This window comes from Bubalus bubalis, chromosome 11 (genome assembly GCF_019923935.1).
Source record: "Bubalus bubalis isolate 160015118507 breed Murrah chromosome 11, NDDB_SH_1, whole genome shotgun sequence".
Classification (NCBI taxonomy): Eukaryota; Metazoa; Chordata; class Mammalia; order Artiodactyla; family Bovidae; genus Bubalus; species Bubalus bubalis.
In genome coordinates, this window is record NC_059167.1 from 82,996,469 (window position 1) to 83,023,315 (window position 26,847).

Below are 26,847 nucleotides of genomic sequence, written 5' to 3' on the forward strand. Positions count from 1 at the left end.
TTAACAGACAGAAACTACTGCATGCAAAAAAGATAAACAACAAGGATTTACTGGATAGCACAGGGGACTATATTCAATATCTTGTAACTTATAATGGAAAATAATCTGAAAAAATATATACATAACTGAATCACCTTGTTGTATACCCTGAAACTAACATAAATCAACTATATTTCAATTCAAAAATTTTCTGACCAAATTTTTAAATTAAAAACAATGAGGAATTCTTTAAAAAATATCAAAACTAACTCAAACAGTATTGATGTAGGAATAGACAAATTGACTGACAAAATGGAGTCTAGAAATAAGACCATATAATTTTAGAAATTGAGATTATATAGGGGTGATATTTCTTTTTTTAAAATTTGTTATTTATTTATTTTGGCCATACCACACTGCATGTAGATCTTAGTTCCCTGAATAGGGATTGAAGCTGTGCCCCCTGTAGTGGAAGCATGGAGTCTTAAGCACTAAACCACCAGGGAAGTCCCAGTGATGATATTTCAGATAACTGTAGGGCAAGAAGAGTGTTGGTGCAACAATCCATTTGGGAAAATGTCTAATCTCTACTTGTTACTACATATTTAAAAAACTCTAGATGAACCAAAGATTAAAAAGTAAAAATAAACTACAACAGTATTACAAGAACACGGGAAAGAATATTTTCAGTTGAGGAGAGGGGGAAATCTGCAGCCTAAGCAAGATCTAATTCCAAGAGGAAAAATCTCAACATAGTTGATACATAGAAATGAAAATTTTCTGTATGATAAAATACACCTTAAAATTAAATGATAAATTACAAGACTGTTCATAGTAGCTTTAAGTAGACAAAATTTGGAAACAACCAAAACGTTCATCAAAGATAAATGAACAACATTTATACACTAGAATACTACTCAGCAAAAAAAAAAAAAAAAAGGAACTACATGCAATAGTGTGGCTGAGCCTCACATAGGTTGAATGAAGACAAAAAAAGAACGTATGTAACACTTGTGTAACTGCATGTATATAAAACTCCAGAAAACTCAAACTAACCTACAGTGACAGAATGCACATCTGTGGCTACTTGGAAAGAAGGAGTGTGACGGGCAGGTAGGAGGGATACCAAGATATGAGCATGATACCCAGTGAAGCCACAGAAACAAAACTAGAATAAACGGCATAACTTCATTTGAAAAACTCATGAATTTGTTCATGAAATAGCTTGAAATATATAAACTAAAAGGTTAACAGCAATGATATTTATGGGTGATGAAATTAGAGGTGACTTTAATTTTTCTTCTTTTCATATTCCTTTTGCTTTTGTGGAGGGAATATAAAATATCAATTATTCTTATAATGTAAAAAAGCAATAAAATTATTTATGCAGTATCAATCCACAGTCTGGAGAAATAATTTTGTAATCTCATTATGAAAACCTTGAATGAATATAGTTCCCTTAACTATAATTCAATCAAAGTGATTAAATAATCATTAAGCTTCTTCTGAACTAATTCCGCATCTCCAAAGATGAAAAGCTTGTTCTTAAAAATTTTCTTTATTTATCAAACTGTTACTGGCATATTTATTTTTCACTCCTTACCACTCATGAAAATTCTCCAAATTGGCCTAGCAGAGAAAAATCTCTATATACTTTTTCCAAATGCAAATTAAAGTATGTATGTTTGAAAATTCCACACAACAGCTGAAAATGAGCATGTTAGCTCTGAGTAGAAGTTTAGTAGTCTCTGAATGTGCTGCTCAATACATGCTCCAGCAGCTCAGTACAAAGCAGAATACTTCTTTTCCAAACTGTTCCCCCACTGGTATACCAAGGGCAGCCCAGTGGGCACAGCCAATTCTGGTGCAGGCACTGATGAAGTACATTGTCCACAGAAGGTAAAAACAATAACTTCAAAATTTAAACATTAATATCTTTAACTCTAGCAATAGCAGTCTTAGAAATTACCATAAAGAGATAACTAAATAAGTTACACACTGATGAAAAAAAACATCAGTATGTACCAGCAATTCTCAACAATATCAGTGATTAGATACTCCATCAGGGCAGACTACTCCCACCCCTTTGTCAGCTGACCTATTAGTGTTTCTTGAAATCAATTTTTTAAAACATGAAATAGGAAAAGACAGGATGGCGTGGATTAAAAAACAATGTTTATCTCACACAGTATGGGTATATATTGCTTTGTAAAACTTATTTAGGAGACAGACATATACATGTATATTAGGCTATAGCTTAAAATGTATTTCTTACTATTTACAGTAGTTACAAATGTTTTAAAACCACTGAGAGAGAATAAAGACTCTAATGAACTGGTAAACACTGATTCAAGAGTACTAGTCTAGGAATCAGAAGTTCTAAGTTTTGCCTTCAAATGTGTTTTGTGATCTTAGGAAATTATTTTTCCTTATAAGGATATAAGAAACATATATGTGAAAACAGCTTCTTTGTTAATTCAAAAGGTAATTTAAAGAATTTTCCAGGTAGATCCATATAACATAAATGTGATAAAGTATACAGATTACACTTTGTGAAGAAAATAAAAGTTACCTGAGAATATTCTACTATAATAAAATTTCTTGGCAAATCAAAATGGCTCATAATTTCACTGTCCACACTATTCCAATTTTTAAAAATGCATTGGCCAACTATTTTCAGCATACCAAGAAAAAGGTTTAAGTGGAAATATACTTTGGGGGCTTTCAGAAGCTTTATCAAGCAGCAGATTAGTAACAACATCTCTTAAGGGTTTTACAAGAGAAAAGGGAACTAAAATCTACGGAGTGTCAGCTATTAAATCTCTTTAAAGTCTCAAAATGTAAAGCATATATATGTAAGCTATAATTCTGCTACACAATCACTGAAAATCAATTATTATGCTCCCACTACAAAGGGCTGAGGATGACAACTCTGGCCAATGTGACAGTTTGCTTACATATTATTTTCTCATTTTAACACACTAGTGATTTGATCTAGATTCTCTAGTTCTCTTTGACTGGACATCATGGCCAATGAATCATAAATAATTTACCTACAAGCATAAAATGCCAAAATAAAGGAGTTTTGTCAAAAACGTGTTTTACCACTGCTAATGCAATGACTAGATTTTATAATTAGATTTTAAAAATACTTGTACCACAATTAGATGAAGACTAATTTATTACAGGTACCGATATTATCAAAGAACAATATATGGAGGCAAATATATTTGGGATCAATTTGTAAATTACTGACATTTCATAGCACATTTAACATTACTCCTTTGCTTCTTCAAGAGAAATTCAAATAGGTATCCTGAGAAAATTTTCAAATCCCGAAATAATAAAAGTAGAAGTGATGGAGAACTAAGATTCAATTATTTCCAGTGAAGTAAGCCAGAAAGAAAAACACCAATACAGTATACTAACGCATATATATGGAATTTAGAAAGATGGTAACAATAACCCTGTGTACTAGACAGCAAAAGAGACACTGATGTATAGAACAGTCTTATGGACTCTGTGGGAGAGGGAGAGGGTGGGAAGATATGGGAGAATGGCATTGAAACATGTAAAATATCATGTATGAAACGAGTTGCCAGTCCAGGTTCGATGCACGATACTGGATGCTTGGGGCTGGTGCACTGGGACGACCTAGAGGGATGGTATGGGGAGGGAGGAGGGAGGACGGTTCAGGATGGGGAACACATGTATACCTGTGGCGGATTCATTTTGATATTTGGCAAAACTAATACAATTTTGTAAAGTTTAAAAAAAAAAGATTCAATTATTTCCAAAGACATGAAAACCAAAGGCCTGAAATTATATTTATATTTTAATTTTTCTATTGCCCATTTCTTTCAGGAACCAATAGACAGACAATTGCCTAACATTCTCTCTATAAGGAAATCTATGTTTAGAAAATCTAGAAAATAACCTCAAAAAGATACAGGAATGACCAATAAGTAGATGGTAAAGTATTCAACATTATTAATCACCAGGGAAATGCAAATTAAAGCCATGGAGAGGTACTACTACATACTCACAAGGATGACTGCAATTAAAGACATTGACAACACCAAATGCAGCCAGTGTGGAGAAAGAGAATATTGCTGGTAGAAAGTTACATTGGTACCAACAAACTTTCTACATTGTTGGTAGAAAGGTACCAAAAATACATTGTTGGTAGATAGGTAAATTGGTACAACTACTTTGGGAGAAGATCTACTATAATACACTCAGAAATACTACTCAGTGACATAAAGGAATAGACTGCTACTATATGCAACACCATGGCTGAATTGAAATGTTATACTTTGTGGAAGAATCCTTATATAACAACTACACATGACATGATTACGTTTAAATGACACTTTAGAAGAAGCAAAAATAAGACAGTGTGAAAACACCTGACGAGTAGATGGCTCTGGGGCAGTAAGGAGAGGATTTCCTGGGAAGGGAACTTTCTGCAGTGATGGCAATAGTCTGTATCTTGATAACAGTTTTCATTGTACAGTAACACGTTCTGTTAGAACACTGTATAGTCAGGGCACCTGAGACGACTATTCTCTTCCTCTCTGTACATCCCCTGCATGACCAGTGCCTGCTTCACCTACACCCTACTCACATGACTGACCTTCCTACAGACATGCCCCAGGCCCCAGCTAATGATGTTCAATGATGTTCTAGCTTTAGAACAGAGCTCTCTACTCTACTTATCAAAGGGGCGGTGAGGGTTCTGTCCCTCTGTGATATCCCTGGTAACTGATGAGCCATCAATTCCTCTACAACTGGTAGTCCTCCTATTCCCCCATCTCTGGGAATGAAGACTGCCACCATATCCTGCCCCGCCCTCTGCTGCACACAGCAGTGAGTCACTTCAGGATCTTGTTTCAGACATGTAATATCCCCCCATCCATAAAACCACTGATATCTCTGTTGCTGACCCTGGGCTCTTTTTTCAGTCCTGAAGCTGGGCAAATACAGCCCTTACAGATCTGCATGGTGTAGCCCAACAAACACATTCACAACACACTTAAGACCTGTGCATTTCACTGTATATAAATCTTTACTGGAAAAGAATAAAAATCCCACAAACAAAATATTATGTCTAGCTAATGATATGAACACTGAAGTATTCAGGGATGTCTACCACTTACTCTGAAATGTATCAAAAAGTTGAGACGACTAGATATAGCGATATACATGTGATACGAGCAATTACAATAAAATGTCAATTGCAGACTCTAGGTGGTGGGTGTTTGCTGTAAAATCTTTCAACATTTTATTATGAGATTTTCCCAACACAGAGAAATGTTGAAAAAAATAGAAAAGATTTTTTTTTCTTAGGAAAAAAATAACTCTTCAGCACTCCATCATTCTTATTACTAGAAAATTACTATGATTAAGGGTTTAAAATCAAGGAAGTACTACCATTTGAAAAATAGTTGAGAAAAAAGAATATTACCATATAAGACAGAAGCAGAAATGGATGGTAAAGATCAGCATCTTCCCAAATGATCTGGTTTTGACAATGACACAGAACACCTAACTGACCCTAGTCATTTCTCACTATTCCAAAGTTCACATGCCAAATTCTGTCCATTTTGTTTCTTCAAAACTATAGAAGAAAATAATTTAGTCCTGTGATCACTACTGAATTTTATCTTTCACACAAATATTCCTTTCTTAAACTTTTACTGAGAAATAATTCACATGCAACGTTATACTACTTTCAGGTGTACAATGTAATGATTCAATATATTAATACTGTAAAATGAACACAATAAGTCTAGTTAACATAAAAAAATGTCAACACAAATATTTTTCTTATGAGAAAACTTTTTTTTCCCCCAGGTTTTTTTTTTTTTTAAACTTTACAATATTGTTTTAGTTTTGCCAAATATCGAAATGAATCCGCCACAGGTATACCTGTGTTCCCCATCCTGAACCTTCCTCCCTCCTCCCTCCCCATACCCTCCCTCTGGGTCATCCCAGTGCACCAGCCCCAAGCATCCAGTATCGTGCATCGAACCTGGACTGGCAACTCGTTTCATACATGATATTATACATGTTTCAATACCATTCTCCTAAATCTCCCCACCCTCTCCCTCTCCCACAGAGTCCATAAGACTGATCTATACATCAGTGTCTCTTTTGCTGTCTCGTACACAGGGTTATTGTTACCATCTTTCTAAATTCCATATATATGCGTTAGTATATTCACTCTCTGAGCAACTTTCAAATATATAACCCAGTACTGCTTACTACAGTCACCATGTTACACATACTACATTCCCAGGGCTTGTTTATTTTATAACAGGAAGGTTGTACCTTCTGATCTCCTTCATCCATTTCACCCACCCTCCACTGCCAATGATCACCAATGTTTTCTGTTGTCTTTGTCGTTAAGATCCCATCTATCAGTGAGATCAAATGGTATTTGTCTTTCTCTAACATTTCAGCAGTGGCCACAGGACTGGAAAATGTCAGTTTTCATTCCAATCCCAAAGAAAGGCAATGCCAAAGAATGCTCAACCTATCGCACAATTGCACTCATCTCACACGCTAGTAAAGTAATGCTCAAAATTCTCCAAGTCAGGCTTCAGCAGTACGTGAACCGTGAACTTCCAGATGTTCAAGCTGGTTTTAGAAAAGGCAGAGGAATCAGAGATCAAACTGCCAACATCCACTGGATCGTGGAAAAAGCAAGAGAATTCCAGAAAAACATTTATTTCTGCTTTATTGACTATGCCAAAGCCTTTGACTGTGTGGATCACAATAAACTGTGGAAAATTCTGAAAGAGATGGGAATACCAGATCACCTGACCTGCCTCTTGAGAAATCTGTATGCAGGTCAGGAAGCAACAGTTAGAACTGGACATGGAACAACAGACTGGTTCCAGATAGGAAAAGGAGTACGTCAAGGCTGTATATTGTCACGCTGCTTATTTAACTTATATGCAGGCTACATCATGAGAAACGCTGGGCTGGAAGAAGCACAAGCTGGAATCAAGATTGCCAGGAGAAATATCAATCACCTCAGATATGCAGATGACACCACCCTTATGGCAGAAAGTGAAGAGGAATTAAAAAGCCTCTTGATGAAAGTGCAAGTGGAGAGTGAAAAGGTTGGCTTAAAGCTCAACATTCAGAAAACGAAGATCATGGCATCTGGTCCCATCACTTCATGGGAAATAGATGGGGAAACAGTGTCAGACTTTATTTTTGGGGGCTCCAAAATCACTGCAGATGGTGATTGCAGCCATGAAATTAAAAGACGATTACTCCTTGGAAGGAAAGTTATGACCAACCTAGATAGCATATTGAAAAGCAGAGATATTACTTTGCCAAAAAAGGCTTATCTAGTCAAGGCTATGGTTTTTCCAGTGGTCATGATTGGATGTGAGAGTCGGACTGTGAAGAAAGCTGAGCACCGAAGAATTGATGCTTTTGAACTGTGTTGTTGGAGAAGACTCTTGACAGTCCCTTGGACTGCAAGGAGATCCAACCAGTCCATCCTAAAGATCAGTCCTGGGTGTTCACTGGAAGGACTGATACTAAAGCTGAAACTCCAATACTTTGGCCACCTCACGCGAAGAGTTGACTCATTGGAAAAGACTCTGATGCTGGGAGGGCTTGGAGGCAGAAGGAGAAAGGGACGACAGAGGATGAGATGGCTGGATGGCATCACCAACTCGATGGACCTGAGTTTGAGTGAACTCCAAGAGTTGGTGATGGGACAGGGAGGCCTGTGGCGTGCTGTGATTCATGGGGTCTCAAAGAGTCGGACAGGACTGAGCAACAGAACTGAACATTTCATTTAGTATAATGTCCTTGAGGTCCACCCATGTTATGGCAAATGGCAAAGAACAACTGAAAAAAGAGCCTGGACTCATTATCCTTTTCTGACTTACAATATGATGTCAAGAATTCAGGAAAGAAATTTATCTATTAAAAATATGTCATTTTTTTCCTTCTACTTTCTTAATAGGAATCACTGAGATCAACTGAATAAGAATGAATCTCAAAGACATCTGACACATTACCCTGCAGCTTTTGTCACTGTGGAGGAGAAATGCTTAATTACTCCGGTGTTGCCTACTGTATCCTTGAGGAAGAGGACTTCACCCTATTTGATTCTATCTCCAGTGATATTGGATTCTGCCTACTGCCTAATTTACAGTAGATTCTGAATAAATATTGCTTGAAAAATATCTTTGATACTACTTTTAATATATTTACTGAAATTCTGTATTTGTAATCACAGACAAGAAAGAAAATCTAAAAAGCAGTGGAGGGGTGGGGTGAGGAAAACTCCACCCCCACCCTGCCCAACTTACAGTAGAGTGCATGCTTGCTGTCACTTTATTCATGTACAGCTCTTTGCAACCCCATGGACTGCAGCCTGCCAGACTCCTCTGTCCATGGGATTCTCAGGCAAGAACACTCAATCGGGAGGCCATGCCCTCTTCCAGGGGCTCTTCCTGACCCAGGGATCGAACCCATGTCTCTTACCTCTACTTGCACTGGCAGGTGGATTCTTGACCACTAGCACCACCTGGGAAGCCCTACAGCAGAGCAGTTCCATGTTTACCTGTTTTAAATTTCTGGCTTTCAAAGTGAGATTTTACTTTAGTTCCTTGCCCCAACCTCCAAAGAAGTTTGAAAATCTCTGATGTGATCTCAGTCTAAGAAATCTTTCTGGACCAAAAGGACCAGTAAAATGTTGATTATCATTACAGTGAAGATTGGGGAAAAGCAGAATAGATTTAGATTCATTTAGCTTTTCAGCAATCATCCTAAAATGTAGATCACTATTCAAAGCAGTTATAGTTCAGATAAGTTGAGGGTAACTGTACTGTGATAAGATGCTCTGTTGGGGCAAAATCTCATTCCTGTGTATAAACTGGGTTTACCTGAAAGTGTCATCAATACACACTTAATGGTAGAGTGTGGGACTGTGTAAATGGGGAAGAAATCTGCAATGAAGAAGAAATATTGAATATTTTCTAGATATTCTCACTAGGAGATTTTTTTTTTCTTCCTATTATGGAGCTTCTTAGTTCAATTTTTAGTAAGATAACGATAAAACTGCTCAACTTTTCCTGCTATTCCCAATTCTGGCTATCATTTCTTTTATGAAGAAAGTGGAATATAACTAAAATTAAAGAAGAGAATGGAAAGTTTAAGATGTGTAACATATTTAATATGAGAAACTTACTGACAATATGATTAAAATTACTAACACTATTCCTAGCACGGATCTCCTCAACAAATTTGGTAAATTTGATGACAACCCTTAACGTAAAAGAAATATTGTTCAATCAGTTCAGTCGCTCAGTCGTGTCCGACTCTTTACGACCCCAGGAATCGCAGCACGCCAGGCCTCCCTGTCATCACCAACTCCCGGAGTTCACTCCGACTCACGTCCATCAAGTCAGTGATGCCATCCAGCCATCTCATCCTCTGTCGTCCCCTTCTCCTCCTGCCCCCAATCCCTCCCAGCATCAGAGTCTTTTCCAATGAGTCAACTCTTCACGTGAGGTGGCCAAAGTACTGGGAGTTTCAGCTTCAGCATCATTCCCTTCCAAGTGAAACCTCAGGACTGATCTCCTTCAGAATGGACTGGTTGGATCTCCTTGCAGTCCAACGGACTCTCAAGAGTCTTCTCCAACACCACAGTTCAAAAGCATCAATTCTTCGGCGCTCAGGCTTCTGCACAGTCCAACTCTCACATCCATACATGACCACTGGAAAAACCATAGCCTTGACTAGTCAGACCTTTGTGGACAAAGTAATGTCTCTGCTTTTGAATATGCTATCTAGGTTGGTCATAACTTTCCTTCCAAAGAGTAAGCATCTTTTAATTTCATGGCTGCAGTCACCATCTGCAGTGATTTTGGAGCCCAAAAAAATAAAGTCTGACACTGTTTCCACTGTTTCCCCATCTATTTCCCATGAAGTGATGGGACCGGATGCCATGATCTTAGTTTTCTGAATGTTGAGACTTAAGCCAACTTTTTCCACTTTCCACTTTCACTTTCATCAAGAGGCTTTTTAGTTCCTCTTCACTTTCTGCCATAAGGGTGGTGTCATCTGCATATCTGAGGTTATTGATATTTCTCCCGGCAATCTTGATTCCAGCTTGTGCTTCTTCCAGCCCAGCGTTTTTCATGATGTACTCTGCATATAAGTTAAATATTGTTCAATAAAAGATAGTAAATACTATATAGAACACATTCCCTCAGAAAGATGGAATATATATCAGATTCAAGACAAGATAGCTAAAATCAATGAATAAGAGACCCAGAGTGGGCTAAGCTTAAAATTCTGAGGTCAAGACACATAATTTATTAGGTTGGTGCAAACATGATTGCGGTTTCAGATGGTGAATTTTAAATCATTATAACTAGGCTCAAACACATCTTTTTAATCAAAACAGGAACCATTACAACATTTTTGCCCATAAGACATGTTTATTACTGTAGCATAAAAATCTGTGCTTCATGGTTCAAAGAACTCTTGGAAGCATTTTCTGCTGCTGGTTGTGGAAGCATTTTCCCTGCAAAACGTTGTCGTGATGCTCGAAGAAGTGGTTGGTGAGAGATGAGGTGAATATGCTGCATGAGGCAAAACTTCATAGACCAATTCGTTCAACTTTTGAAGTGCTGGTTGTGCGAAGTGCAGTCAGGTATTATCATGCAGAAGAACTGGGCTCATCCTGTTGCACTTTTCAGTGCGTCTCATCTATCTGCTGAGCATACTTCTCAGATGTAATGGTTTCACCGGAATTCAGAAAGCTGGAGTGAATCAGATGGGCAGCATACCACCAAACAGGGACCATGACCTTTTTTTGGTCCAAGTTTGGCTTTGGGAAGTGTTTTGGAGCTTCTTCTCAGTCCAGCCACTGAGCTGGTTGTCACCAGCTGTCGTATAAGATCCATTTTGTGTTATATATCACAATGTGATGGAGAAACGGTTTGTGTTTTTGCATAGAAAAAGAAAAGCTGACATTCAAAATGACAATGTTTTTTATTTTCAGTCAACTCATGAGGCACCCACTTATGGACCTTTTTCACCGTTCCAATTCGAATCAAATGCTGAATGACTGTAGAATAGTCAACGTTGAGTTCTTCGGCAACTTCTCGTGTAGTTGTAAGAGGAACAGCTTCGATAAGCTTTTAATTGGTCATTGCCAACTTCCGATGGTCGGCCACCCCACTTCTCATCTTCAAGGCTCTCATCTTCTTTTCAAAACTTTTTGAATTACCACTGCATTGTACATTCATTAGTCCAAATGTGTTGTTGATCTTGCGAGTTGTCTTCGTTGCTTTACAACCCATTTTGAACTCAAATAAGAAAATCGCTTGAATTTGCTTTTTGTTTAACATCATTTCCCTAGTCTAAAATAAATATAAAATAAACAGCAAGTAATAAGTCACAATAAACTGTGGAAAATTCTGAAAGGGAAGGGAATACCAGATCACCTGACCTGCCTCTTGAGAAACCTGTATGCAGGTGAGGAAGCAACAGTTAGAACTGGACACGGAATAACAGACTGGTTCCAAACAGGAAAAGGAGTACGTCAAGGCTGTATACTGTCACCCTGCTTATTTAACTTATATGCAGAGTACATCATGAGAAACGCTGGGCTGGAGGAAGCACAACTGGAATCAAGATTGCCAGGAGAAATATCAATCACCTCAGATATGCAGATGACACCACCCTTATGGCAGAAAGTGAAGAGGAACTCAAAAGCCTCTTGATGAAAGTGAAAGAGGAGAGTGAAAAGGTTGGCTTAAAGCTCAACATTCAGAAAACTAAGATCATGGCATCCGGTCCCAACACTTCATGGGAAATAGATGGGGAAACAGTGGAAACAGTGGCTGAGTTTATTTTTCTGGGCTCCAAAATCACCGCAGATGGTGATTGCAGCAATGAAATTAAAAGACACTTACTCCTTGGAAGGATAGTTATGACCAACCTAGACAGCATATTCAAAAGCAGAGACATTACTTTGTCCACAAAGGTCTGACTAGTCAAGGCTATGGTTTTTCCAGTGGTCATGTATGGATGTGAGTGTTGGACTATGAAGAAAGCTGAGCGCCGAAGAATTGATGCTTTTGAACTGTGGTGTTGGAGAAGACTCTTGAGAGTCCGTTGGACTGCAAGGAGATCCAACCAGTCCATTCCTAAAGGAGATCAGTCCTGGGTGTTCATTGGAAGGACTGATGTTGAAGCTGAAACTCCAATACTTTGGCCACCTGATGCAAAGAACTGACTCATTTGAAAAGACCCTGATGCTGGGAAAGATTGAGGGCAGGAGGAGAAGGGGACGACAGAGGATGAGATGGTTGGATGGCGTCACCGACTCAATGGACATGGGTTTGGGTGGACTCTGGGAGTTGGTGATGGACAGGGAGGCCTGGCATGCTGTGGGTCATGGGTTCGCAAAGAGTTGGACACGACTGAGTGACTGAACTGAACTGAACAAGTCACTATCTAAAAAACAGAAATGCACATTAAAATGATGTACAACATAACCACATTTATTTAGGAATACAGTCCAATAGCAAATGGCAAAGTTCAACAATGCAAAATCACAGTTACTTATGCACCAACCTAAGAGGAAGTAAGGCCAAAGATGACAGTCAAACCTCTTCACTTATTTCTATGCTGGAAGGCACATGAATTTGCCCTAATATTGCAATTCTTATGTTCTTTAAGTAAAGACTGAAGAATACTTACTAATATTTTGTTCAGTCTTCTCATCTAGACAAGCAAAGTCCGGCACACATAGCTAGACTGGGCACAAGAGTGAGTATGGCTGGCCTGGCTCACAGCCCACAAAACATGGGGCCAAGGTCATGTGACAGTTGGTGGCATGGGACAAAACTAAAACAGAAAGTCATCTGAGATATCAATCTCCATGTCCCAAGGAAGAAGCAGGATCTAGGTAAGTAGGCAAAAAAGAACCAAAGGAAGTAGGATCAAGGGAAGAGGGCCCAAGGACATTAGCTGAGGCACATTTATTAAATGCCTGTAATGAGTCAGGTGCTATATTAGGCATCTTCTTTACACCATCACAACAAAGAAGTCTGTTCTCATTTTATAAGTTAGAAAAATGAAGATGAAGTAAACTGATTAATTTGCCAAGATCACATGGACATGCCTCCAAAAATTTCTCTCTCTTCATCATACCATATTCCTTCCATGAGGTGCTCTTAGTGGTTTTATAGAAACCAGGGATCCATTTCCATACCGCAATTCTGGCTTATTAATTCCACAAAGCTTCCTCCTGATTAGGGTCATTTGTTAACATAAAATCACATAAGAGCTGAGTTCTTCTCATGCTGTATTTTGACTAATGCATGAACAGCAAGTAAACAAAATCTTTAGGCATATCAGTGGCTCTTCTATTCTGTAACATTTTCATGGTCAAAAATCGTGCATCTGTATTCCACATAAATCTAGGTTCTAACCGTACATCACATTTCATTTTAGTTCACTGGATATTCTTTGTCTTTTCTAAAATACCTTCAGGTTCTCTCCTGAAGGTGATTAGTTACCATGGAAATGAGGCTACCATAGTTCAGAATAAATTTACATAACTAGTAGAAAATTATTTCAAGCTTGTAAAATATGAGATTTATCTGAAAGTTAACATGACCACTGATATGATAAAAAAATAAGAACTGAAAATCAATTCAAAGTGCTTTAGTTCCCAATGTAGGATTATAAAACAACTGTAAAGCATTCTTAATTTATAGAGATAACATCAAAAATGTAAGTTTATAAAGTGAAATAGTGAAACAGTCTGGATACAGACAGCAAACTGTAAAAATGTCCCAATATCTTATCCATTAGTTGTCAAATATGTAATATCACACACTATGTAAGGTGCTAAGGATCTAATAGTTGACAAAACCTAGTCCTGTCCTCAAGGAACTCAAGTCTGGCAGGAGAGAAAGATACACAAAATGAAAAGAAATTTAAATGTGACAGGTAAAGCAAGAAAGATATGTATAAGGCATATGTGGAAACGTAGAGTACCCAACAGAAGGTAGTGGGAAGAGAATGGGTAAAAAGGATGGGAGTGAGCAGGGCCCAGAGTATCAAGAGATTTCAGAAGAAAGCCAGGCAAGAGTGTGAAAAGAGAAAGATTCGACACAGAAGGGACAGTACTACAAAACAACCATATGGGGTTTAAGCAGCTAGCTGTTGTCCTTGAAATTAAAATAGCTTGAGAAGCAATAACAATACTGCTCAGACTTAAGCTCTAGTTCTCGCTCAGCTGGGCTTTTATAAGAAAAATGACTCCCTTTAAGACATGTAAATATCTAGCATTCTGAAAATTACAGGGAGGAGACCTTAGGGGAAGAAACTTAAGGTTTCTTGCTAATTCATTTGAAGTAATTTTTTAAAGAAAGTCAAAGAATATGATAATTTTATGACATAAATCATATCTCTTACATATTATTTTGGAAATTTATTTTTCTTTAATAGTCAAAGCATCTTGTCATTTAATAGTTCTTCTAAAATATGATTTTTGCTGGATGCACAGTATTCTGACACATTTAGTTTAGTTGCTATGTTGTGTCTGACTCTTTTGCAACTCCATAAATTGCAGCCTGCCAGGCTCCTCTGTCCATGGGATTTCCCAGGAAAGAATACTGGAGTGGGTTGTCCCTTCCTTCTCCAGATCTTCCCAACCCAGGGATCGACCCCACATCTCCTGCATTCCAGGCCTATTCTTTACCACTGAGTCACCTGGGAAGCGATACACGAGTAGACCATTATTTATTTAATCAATCATGTAGTACTGGCCCTTTAGGTGGTTTGGAATTTTTCTTTAATTACAATTAATATATATCATCACAACTTTTATGCCTAAATCTTTATACACATCAAGGATTATTTCATTAAAGCAAATTATTAGAGGAAAAATTGCTTGTCAAAGTAGGTCTAAGTTTTAAGGGTTTTGATTATATCATCAAACTGCCCTCCAAAAAAGGTTAAATTTGCACTGCTACTACCAGCAATGTGGTGTTCCTTGGTGACTCTGATGGTAAAGAATCTGCCTGCAATGCAGGAGACCTGGGTTCAATCCCTGGGTCGGGAATATCTCCCAAAATTCCATGGACAGAGGAGCCTGGAGGGCCACAGTCCATGGGGTTGCAGAGTTGGAGACGACTGGGCAACTAACACTTTCAAAAACTTTCACACTTATCAGCAATGCATGAGAATCCCCATTTCACTGTAATTGCCCAAAAAGGGGCTACATTAACCTGCACTTATGCTTCTACTATCAAGAGTGAAGTCTTTTCAGGTCAATGGATAATTTTCAACCCATTTTTGTAAACAGACTATTTTATCTATCCCCTTTCTCCAAGTAGCACAGTGGTAAAGAATCCCCCTGCCAATGCTGGAAACACAAGAGATGGGGGTTCGATCCCTAGGTCAGGAAGATCCCCTGGAGTAGGAAATGGCAACCTGCTCCAGTATTCTTGTCTGGAAAATTCCATGGTCAGAGGAGCCTGGTGGGCTACAGTACACTACAGTGGGCTTTGTGACCTGGGGGTCACAAAGAGTCAGACAGGACTGAATGATTACGCACATTCACCTGGTTCCTGTAGATTTATAACTGCTGCTTGTATCTGCTGAAATTATTTTTCCAAATTTTTAATGAAAGGATTTTGATCACTTTAGCCACTGTGAAGAATGGAATTGAAGAGGGAACAGGTTAGAACAAGAGAGACAAGTTACCACACTACTGCAGTTATCAAGTAGTAGTAGTAGTAGTTAGCTGCTCAGTAGTGTCGGACTCTTTGCAACCCCATGGAGCCCGCAAGGCTCCTCTGTCCAAGGGATTCTCCAGGCAAGAATACTGGAGTGGGTTGCCATTCCCTTCTCCAGGGGACCTAGGAAACAGATTAACTGAACTTAAACTTGGGAGTAAAGGCAAGGAGAAAAACCCCTAAAGAACTGGATATGGAATAAATAAAAAAGATCAGAATGATCAAGAATGCTTCCCAGGTTTCTACCACAAGAGAATAGGTGGGCAGAGACAGCACTGAGATATGGAATAATCAGAGGAGAAAGATATTTAGGGGAAAATGTTAAGTTCAGTTTTGGACATGTGAAGTTGGAGGTAACTGTAGGCACCTAATTATAAAAGTCTGAAACTCAGCAGAGGGTCTGGTCTAGGAATTTGGAAGTTATTGTTATGTAAGTTATATCTAAAAACATGAGCATGAAGAGTAATAAGCTGAAGTCAAAACTTTGTGGAACTAATATTAGTAACTAATAAAATACTAATATTTTAATGAGCAAGACAAAGAAATGATGCTCATGAAAGAAAAAGAGAAGAAATAGAGAAATAAAAGGAGAAATAGGATATAGACGGTGTTGTCAAGCCAAAGGTGTGGAGCATTTCATGAGATTGTAATTAAAATGGAGCGATTCAATGTACACAGTCTTGAACAAGATGAAAATATGGATTATGAGAATTTTTAAGCAGCCATCTGGAAAAAAGTTCCTCTATTAATGGTTTTTATTTTATTTTATGTTGACTTATTGAAGGCCTTAAAAGGTCAAGAATGGGAACTTAAAAGATAAAGTACTGTTTATAAACATATGTGTTTATGAAGATGGTAATTATAACTTCAATTATATAAATGAGGGCAATAATTCATCTCCTTCCAGAATAACTTTTCAGGGTTTTTTTAAAATCCCAGTTGCTTTTCATTCCCTCATGCCATACACAAAAATAAACTCAGAATGGCTTAACAACTTAAATATAAGACATGATGCTAGAAAACTCCTAGAAGAAAACACAGGTAAAACGTTCACTGACACAGACCACACCAATGTTTTCCTAGGTCAGTCTCCAAAGGCCACTGAAGTAAAAGCAAAAATAAGCAAAAGGGATCTAAGCAAACTTAAAAGATTTTGCATAGCAAGGGAAACCATAAACAAAATGAAAAGACAACCTACAGAATGGGAGAAATACTCTGTTATGTGACTGAAAAATATTTATTTTCCAAAACAAACAAATAGCTCATACCACTCAACAACAAAAAACAAACAATCCAATAAATAAATGGGCAGAAGACCTAAACAGACATTTCTCCAAAGACATACAGATGGCTAACAGGACAGGCACATGAAAAGGTGCTCAACATCACTAATTATTAGAGAAATGTAAATTAAAACTACAATGAGGTATCTATCAGCTCACACTGGTCAGAATGGCTGTCATTAAAGTCTACAAATAATAAATGCTGGAAAGGGTGTGGAGAAAAGGGAACTCTCTTATTCTGTTGGTGGGATGGTGCAGCCACTATGGAAAACAGCATGGACGTTCCTCAAAATACTAGAACTACCATATGATCCAGCTATCCCCCTCTTGTGCATATATCTGGACAAAATTATAATTCCAAGAGATATATATGCCCCAATGTTCATAGCAGCATTATTTACAATAGCCAAGACATGAAAGGAACCTAAATATCCATCAACAGACAAATAGATAAAGAAGATGTGGTGTGCATTTGTGTGCATTTATACATACATACAATGGAATACTACTCAGCCATAAAAAAAGAATGAAATAATGCCATTTGCAGCAACATGGATGGACCCAGATACTGTGATCCTAAATGAAGTAAATTAGCTAAATATCATGATACCACTTATATGTGGACGCTAAAATATGATACAAATGAACTTACAAAACAGACTTACAGACATAGCAAACAAACTTATGGTTATCAAAGGGAAAAGATGGGGGGAGGATAATTAGGAGATGGGATTAGCGAATACAAACTAATATATGTAAAATAGATAAACAAGTCCTACTGTACAGCATGGGGAATTATATTTAACATATAACTTATAATGGAAAAGAACATATATATTACATATGTATAACTGAATCACTTTGCTGTACCCCAGAAACACAACATTGTAAATCAAACATACTTCAATTAAAAAATAAAAATAAATTAAAGAAAATAATTCCAATTGCTTTAAAAATATTAGAAGTTGGGACTTCCCTGGTGGTCCAGTGGTTAAGACACTGCAGGGGGCTCAAGTTCGATCCCGAGTTGGGGAACTAAGATCCTACATGTGGTGTGGCAAGGCTAAAAAAAAAAATACTAAAATCTATTTGGAGAAGGAAATGGCAACCCACTCCAGTATTCTTGCCTGGAGAGTTCCATGGACAGAGGTGTCTGGCAGGCTATAGTCTATGGGACTGCGATGAGTCAGACATGACTGAGCGACTATCACTCACACTCACTCAGAAATCTATTAAAAGCAAGCTGCAAAGGAAAACATGAAAATAAAGTAATCACAAACATGAAATTATTCTAGCTGTCACATTTCAAAATTTCAACACAAAGTTTTATTCACTTATTCAATAATTAATTGCTGATAATCTACAATGACAATGGCTTCCCAGGTGGCGCTAGTGGTAAAGAACCTGCCTCCAATGCAGGAGACCTAAGAGACTCGGTTCAATCCCTGGGCTGGGAAGTCCCCTGGAGGAGGAAATGGCAAACCATTCCAAAATTCTTGCCTGGAAAATCCCATGGACAGAGGAGCCTGGAGGGCTACAGTCCATGGGGTTGCAAAGAGTCAGCCACAAGTGAAGTGACTTAGCACAATGACAGAAAATTATTATGACCAGTCCCTGTTGATAAGAACCTCAGTCTAGGAGTAGTGGAGAAAGGCACATAAACAAATCAGTGAGAAACACTACTGGTAAAAAGAAAGTTATTTTAAGAGACATAATAATTACCTGAGGGTGAGAAGATGATTATGAAAAGCCTCAAAGAGAAATCAGGAAAAGAACTATCTGGAAATTTGGAAATTTTAGCTGAGGGTGAGAGGCCACGGGGCTTCCCTAGTGGCTCAGTGGTAAACAATCTGCCTGCAATGCAGGAGATGTGGGTTCCAGGAAGATCCTTTGGAGAAGGAAATGGCAACCCACTCCAGTATTCTTGCCCAGACAATTCCATGGACAGATGAATCTGGCAGGCTACAGTCCATGGGGTCACAAAGAGTCGGACATGACTGAGTGACTGAGCACATGCTCATGAGAGGATACAGGGGAATAGAGCCCCATCCAATCACATAGTATGTCCAGGACACTAAATACAGTTTGATAAAGATGAGTTCCATTTCCACCATAGGTTCTGGTGGAAGAGTGCCAGAAGTTTCTTTAAGCCTTATAACAACTCATTTAACTGATAAAAGAAACTAAGACACAGATAAGTTAAATAACTTTGCCAAGTTCACACAGCTAAGAAGTGACAGATGTAAGACTGGAACCCAGGTATGCTGGGTCCAGAGACTGCTCTTAACTGCCTCTCTGTGATATCTCTCCATTAACACATGAAGGGTTGGCTTGTGTTCTGTACATACGCCATAAGCAGTTTGCTTTTAACCTAAGCCAAGAGAACTGAGAGTTCTAATAAATGAGGGCAGACTATTGTAAATTATCATGAAGTAAAGGGAAATGAGATCATGAAGATGACTAGGAGAAGAGGGGCGATGAGTGTCTTAATGTGGACAGAGATCAGACAGTAGAAGGGCAGGAAAAGTAGATGATGTTACCGTATGACTTCAGAGAAAGACTGTGGAATTCTAAATTTTTTAAATCAATTTAGAATATATCAATTTACCTCACAAAAATACATATGGAAAATTTTCTTCTTTTGTGGGGAGGGAAGATGTGTATCATAGACTATAACGAGTGTTTTAAGAGAAAAGGAAAAATTCCTGTTTAAAAAAAAAAACTCATGACCCATTTTAAGTGTTATCAACAATCTAAGATGACAGGAAATACACGGTGGGCTAATTCACGTCACAGCATGTGTAGAAATCCCAGGAGTTAACGATAAAACAATAAATTTGAAATATTTAACAGATGAAGACTGAACTTATAACCCTTTCTGCATTAACACTCACTATGGCATTTCCTGTAGCTATAACTTTTTAAAAAACAACAGAAATAAGACAGGTATGACTATAAATACAAAAATAACTATATAGATAAATATTTATATATATATAACCCAAAACCATTTCGCATAATTGCTTTCCCATCAGAAAAAGAAACAAATATTTTCAGCTATGGGACAAGATTCAAAATTAAATTTTCCAAAAAATTTTTGTACATGACTTTTTATCTGTAAACAACAAAAAAGATCTCATGTGACACACATTAACATTACAGCCTGAATTACTGTAACTACCACCTACATTAAGAAATAGAATATTAACACACTAGAAACTCCACTGTACAAGAGTCACTACCCTGCCCCTGTCCAAAAATAATCACTATTTTCACTTCTAAAATGACAGATGAGTTCTACCTATTTTCGAACTTTATAAAAATGGAATCATAAAGTATGCACTATTTCATGCCTGGCTTTTTCTTCTTTCAATGATATTTGTAGATTTATCAATCAGCTGAGCACTGGACTCCCAATTTTCATTGCTGGCAACATGCCATCATATGATTAGCGCACTATTTTCCTATTCTAGTGTTGTTTCCGGTTTTGATTCAGTGTGAATAAAGTTGATGAGAACAACACTGTGCATGTTTTTAGATGCATATATTTATATACTTCTGATGAGTATACTCCTAGGAATACAACCACTGTATCCTGAAACAAGTCTGTCTGCAGTTTTAGTAGAGTCTGCCAAACAGCATTAGAGCTAAAGTGATTAAATCAATGTACCGTCCTAACAGCAGTATATTAGCATCCCAACTGTTCCTCATCCTAGCCAATACCCAGTATTGTTCAGTCAGTTCAGTTCGGTCACTCAGTCGTGTCCGACTCTTTGTGACCCCATGAATCACAGCACGCCAGGCCTCCCGGAGTTCACTCAAACTCACGTCCATCAAGTCGGTGATGCCATCCAGCCATCTCATCCTCTGTCGTCCCCTTTTCCCCAATCCCTCCCAGCATCAGAGTCTTTGCCAATGAGTCAACTCTTTGCATGAGGTCGCCAAAGTACTGGAGTTTCAGCTTCAGCATCATTCCTTCCAAAGAACGCCCAGGGCTGATCTCCTTCAGAATGGACTGGTTGGATCTCCTTGCAGTCCAAGGGACTCTCAGAGTCTTCTCCAACACCACAGTTCAAAAGCATCAATTCTTCGGCGCTCAGCTTTCTTCACAGTCCAACTCTCACATCCATACATGACCACAGGAAAAACCATAGCCTTGACTAGACGGATCTTTGTTGGCAAAGTAATGTCTCTGCTTTTCAATATGCTATCTAGGTTGGTCATAACTTATCTTCCAAGGAGTAAGCGTCTTTTAATTTTTGTTTACATTCCTCTGAAAACCAAAATCAACAACCTCTTTTTCAAATGTTTAGTAGCCACCTGGTGAGGGCTTCCCAGGTGGCTCAGTGGTAAAGAATTAAACTGCCAATGCAAGAGACCCTGGTGGGAAGATCCCCTGGAGTGGGAAACCTAATCCGGTATTCTTGCCTGGAAAATTCTGTGGACAGAGGAGCCAGGGGCTACAGTGCATGGGGTCACAAAGAGTCCACAGGACTGAGTGACTGAGCATGCAAGGCATGGAGATCTGTGAGGTTCAAGTCTTGCCCATTTTCTATTGGTTTATCTGTCTTCGTTTACCTATTAATCTATAGTTCTTTATAGAGTTAATCAGAAGTCGAAGGTTTTTCTGAAAAGGACCAGACAGTGAGAATCTTTGGCTCCATGGGCCTACTCAAATCCTCTGCTATTAGCATGAAAGCACCCATAGTCAATACATGAGTGTTACTTTGTGCCAATAAAATTTTATTTATGGACAGTATAATCTGAATTTCATAAAATTTTAGGTATCATTAAATATTATTCTTCTGATATTTTTCAACCATTAAAACCATATAAACTATTTTTAGTTCACAGGCTATGCAAAAAATAAGGAGTTAGCAGATCTGGTCCATAGCATGTAGTTTGCTGACTCTTGGTCTAAATAAAGATCTTGTCAATTTATATATAAGTCTTCTCACGGTTTATCAACATTGTTATTCTCTACAAGCACCAACTTTTGCCTTTGTGGAAACACCTTATTTTGAATGTCTGCTTTCTATTTCATTAATTTTTGTTCTTATGATTACTTTCTTTTTTCTGTTTTCTTTGGGTTATATATGCTATTCTTTTCTCTTTTAGCTTTTTTTGAGTTAGATATTTATTTACGCATGCATTCTATTAAAATATAGCTGATTTACAATGTTGTATTAGTTTCTGGTGTACAGCAAAGTGATTCAGTTATATATATATACTTTTTCATATTCTCTTCCCTTATGGTTTATTACAAGATATTGAATATAGTTTCCTGTGTTATACCATAGGACCCTGTTGTTTTATGTATAGTACGTTTGTATCTGCTAATCCCAAACTCCTGATTTATCATTCACCCCTCTTTTCTCCTTTTGTAACCATAAGTTTGTTTTCTATATGAGTCTTTTGTAAGTTCATTTTTATCATTTTAGCTTCCACATATAAGTGATATATGATATTTGTCTTTCTCTGACTGATTGATTTCACCATTTTACCATAAGTACGATAACCTCTAGGTTCATCCATGTTGCTGCAAATGGTATTATTTCATACTTTTATGGCTGAGTGTGTATACATATACACATATATATTAATACATATACATATCATATCTTTTTTATCCATTCATTGAGATGAATATTTAAATCATTAAACTTTCAGCCTTTCTTCCCTTCTAATATATGTACTAAGTAAGAGCTTCATAGGTGGCTCAGTAGTAAAAGAATCTGCCTGCCAAAGCAGGAGACACAAGAGATGCGGGTTGGATCTCTGGGTCTGGAAGACCCCCTGGAGTAGGAAATGGCAACCTGTTCTAGTATTCTTGCCTGGAAAATTCCATGGACAGAGAGTCTGGCCAGCTACAGTCCATGAGGTCGTAAAGAATAGAATACAACTGAACACACACAAGACTGTACATTTCCTCTAAGCATCCCCTGCGTGCTGCATGCTTAGTTGCTTCAGTTGTGTCTGACACTTTGCGACCCTATGGTTGGTAGCCTGCCAGTCCATGGGGTTCTCCTGGCAAGAATACTGGAGTGGGTTGCCATGCCCTCCTCCAGGGGATCTCATTGACCTAGGGCTCAAAACCAGGTCTCCTGCATTGCAGGCAAATTCTTTACTGTCTGAGCCACCATGGAAGCCCCCAGTTCTGTAATTAATTTCAATCTTAATTCCACAGAGGTCAAATCCATAGAATTTCAATTTTCTTAAATTTGTTAAGATTTGTTCTATGATCAGTATATGGCATATTTTAGTAACAGTTTCATAGGCACTTATAAAAATAGTTTATTCATTTGTTTGGTGCAATATTTAAAAAATGTCAATTAAGTCAACTTTCTTAATTGTGTTGTTCAGTTTTGTATTATGATGGTTTGCAGTTTTTATTTTGTTTGTATTTACTTGCTTTGTTCTACATATCCTATCTACTACTGAAGTGTATTAAAATCTACCACTTGGGACTGTGGGTTTATTTAGTCTACTTCTTGTAGTTCTATCAGTTTCCGCCTTTCCTATTTTGAGATTATGTTATGAGGCAATATATATTTGGGCTTCCCTGGTGACTCAGACAGTAAAGAGCAATGCAGGAGACCTGGTTTCAATCCCTGGGTCGGGAAGACACCTTGGAGAAGGAAATGGCAACCCACTCCAGTATTCTTGCCTGGACACGACCCTAATGGCAGAAAGTGAAGAGAAACTAAAGAGCCTCTTGATGAAGGTGAAACAGGACAGTGAAAAAGCTGACTCAACATTTAAAAAATTAAGATCATGGCATCTGGTCTCATCACTTCATAGCGAATAGATGGGGAAAAAGTGGACACAATGACAGATTTTATTTTCTTGGGCTCCAAAATAATGCTGATGGTGACTGCAGCCATGAAATGAAAAGACACTTGCTGCTTGGAAGAAAAGTTGTGACAAACCTAGACAGCATATATTAAAAAGCAGAGACATCACTTTGCCAACAAAGGTCCATCTAGTCAAAGCTATGGTTTTTCCAGTAGTCGTGTATGGGATGTCAGAGTTGGATCATAAAAAAGGGTGAGTGCCAAAGAATTGATGCTTTTGAACTGTGGTGCTAGAGAAGACTAGCAAATCAGTCCATCCTAAAGAAAATCAACCCTGAATATTCACTGGAAGGGCTGATGCAGAAGTTGAAGCTGCAATATTTTGGCAACCTAATGCAAAGAACCAACTCACTGGAAAAAGACCCTGATGCAGTGAGATTGAGGTCAGGAGGAGAAGGGGGTGACAAAGGATGAGATGGTTGGATGGCATCACTGACTCAATGAACACGAGTTTTAACAAACTCTGGGAGATAGTGAAGGACAGAGAAGCTGGGCATGCTGCAGTCCGTGGGGTCACAAAGAGTTGGACATGACTGAACAACTGAACAACAACAATACATATTTAGAATCGTTTTATTTTCCTGCTATATTAACTCTTAATAATATGAAAAGTCTACCATTTCACTGTTCACTTTCTCTTAGTCCACCTTACTCTATGTTCCTTTTCCTTTCCTTTCTTACCTTCTTTTGGAGAACTTTTTATTTCTACTTTCTTCTTCTATTATCTTGTTATAGTTAGATTTTTCTATTGTTCTTTCAAAGTCTCCCACAAAGATTGCAGGACACAGCCCTGCCTTATTAACCTCTAATATAACATAGTACTTTTACCACTTCCTGGACATTTTAAGAATCTTAGAAGACTAACTCCACATCCTTACTCTCAACTTACATGTGTGTGTATTCTATTTTAAATCCCATTTAACATTATCATTCTACATAGTCAACATCCACTTAGATTTACCCAAATATTTAACCCATCCTTTGCTCCTCATTTCTTCTTCATCAGCTGAATGTTTAAAACACGCTTTATCTGACATGATCCAAGCCATCAATGTCTTGCCTCATGATTTCTGCATCCAAAATTTTATTTAAAATAATGTTTTCCTGCTCCTGGGTGACAAAGTTATCCTCCTATACTTTTTTCTACTAACTTTACAGTCTGTAGCGTAAATGAGATGGAGTTCCAAATAAGACGGAGTTCACTAATATTTTATTTGTCCAGTACCATCCACATAGAGGCAAAGAAATAAACTGGTCATTCTACGATTGGTCTAAACCTACTTTCCATCTAGCCAGAGCAACGGCTGAGCTCAAGTGAGGTAATAGTTACATGAACTCTAACACTTGCTCTTCTGGTTTTCAGAGGTTATAAGTCCACCCACAGATGGCAGTAGAGAATATAAACATTCTATGCCTCTGCCAGCATAGAGCCCCAGTGTGCTCCTCAATTCCTATCAATCAGAGTAGGAATGTGACTACTTCCCACTCTGAAACCCACAGAATGTACCAAGAGAAAGACTTTTATATAAAACATGAAACTACCCTAAACCACACAGCAGGAAGCATTCTATCAAATATAATACACTTGGAGACAACTTGAATGCCATGAGCTAACGTATACTTCCACGAATCCAAGCAGTGTTGGATTTCCCTAATAGTAACAGAGGTCTTCAAGATTTTTATTTGAAAAAAATATGTGCAGACAAATCACAGGAGAGAGAGCAAATGTTCCTCTGACAGTACATTTCTAGATGGAGGAAGAGCAAGGAAGATGGTGAGGTTATGTGTATATGCCATGGTCATTTTCTTTGACTTCCAAATCACAGAACCTATAAGGGAGATGCTCTGATGGTCAACATTAGTTGAAAAGAAAAAAAAAAAATCATAAAATCAAACGTGTTACATTCAAAACCACAGCAGACTCCTTCCTGGATGATCTATTCACCTGAAAGGTGGGAACACCAATGTTTAGGATATGTGGTTCTTGGTCAGAGAAAGATAAAGCATTCTGAGACAAGAAAAGTAATCTTCCAGATGCCCCAGACTGTACCCTTCTCTTCCTTATACTACAGATAACAACAACTAATTTTGAGCTTATACCATGTCCTAGTCACCATTCTGGGAGTTTTACAAGTGTTACTCTTCTGATCCTGAAAACAACTCTTATTATAGAGCAGTAAATCTCCTATAGTTCTACAGCTACGAAATACAAGACCCAGCATTTGAGCCCAAGCAGCCTGGTTTAAAGCTTAGACTTTTAACTATTATGCTGTATTTGCTTCTTCTACATTAATGTTTAACAATTAGTAAAACTATAAAGTACAACAGTATTTTTAAATCTATACAAGAAATATTTGCATACCTTGTACTGTAAGCTCTGCTTGAGCTTCAATGGTCTCATTTCCATTATCAGCTATACAAAAATAAGTCCCAGCATCATCCTCGGTGACATCATTGATCTCCAGACTACCACCTGCCAGCAATACCAACCTTCCAGAGCTGCATTAAAAATATTGATATGTTTCAGAATAAGAAATATGATACCTGAAAAACTCTCTAAATAAAACAGATAAAACACTTATATTATTTATACAGCTACAGATGGACTGAGACCAATGTAAAATAGCAGAATTTAATTTATTCCAATTTACTTTGCTCATATTTTACATGCGTAAGTATCATAAATACAAATCAAAATGTTACAATGAATTATCTCTGACACTAATTATTCCCAAAGGGATACCACTGTTGTGACCAATTCCACTCCCCACAATCCATCCCTGCTTACCCACTCCACCTAGTTTTTTTTTTTTCCAAATTGTGTAATTCTGAAGTCTGGTTTCACACTGTGAGTCACACCAGCACAGTGATGCCACACTCAAATGACTAACAGAGAGGGCAACATGTCAGATTAGAAACAGTAAGTCACGG

At 37.8% G+C, this 26,847-nt stretch overlaps 1 protein-coding gene across 8 annotated transcripts in view; it reads right to left on the bottom strand.

Annotated features, from left to right (window-relative positions):
- Window positions 1–26,847, bottom strand: part of NEO1 (neogenin 1) — a 238,959-nt gene that overhangs the window by 113,158 nt on the left and 98,954 nt on the right. For all 8 annotated transcript variants that reach the window (XM_044925356.2, XM_045162126.1, XM_025296187.3 and 5 more), the window contains exon 5: window positions 26,279–26,415. In XM_044925356.2, the coding sequence (XP_044781291.2) occupies window positions 26,279–26,415 (137 nt within the window). The remainder of the gene's footprint in view (window positions 1–26,278; window positions 26,416–26,847) is intronic.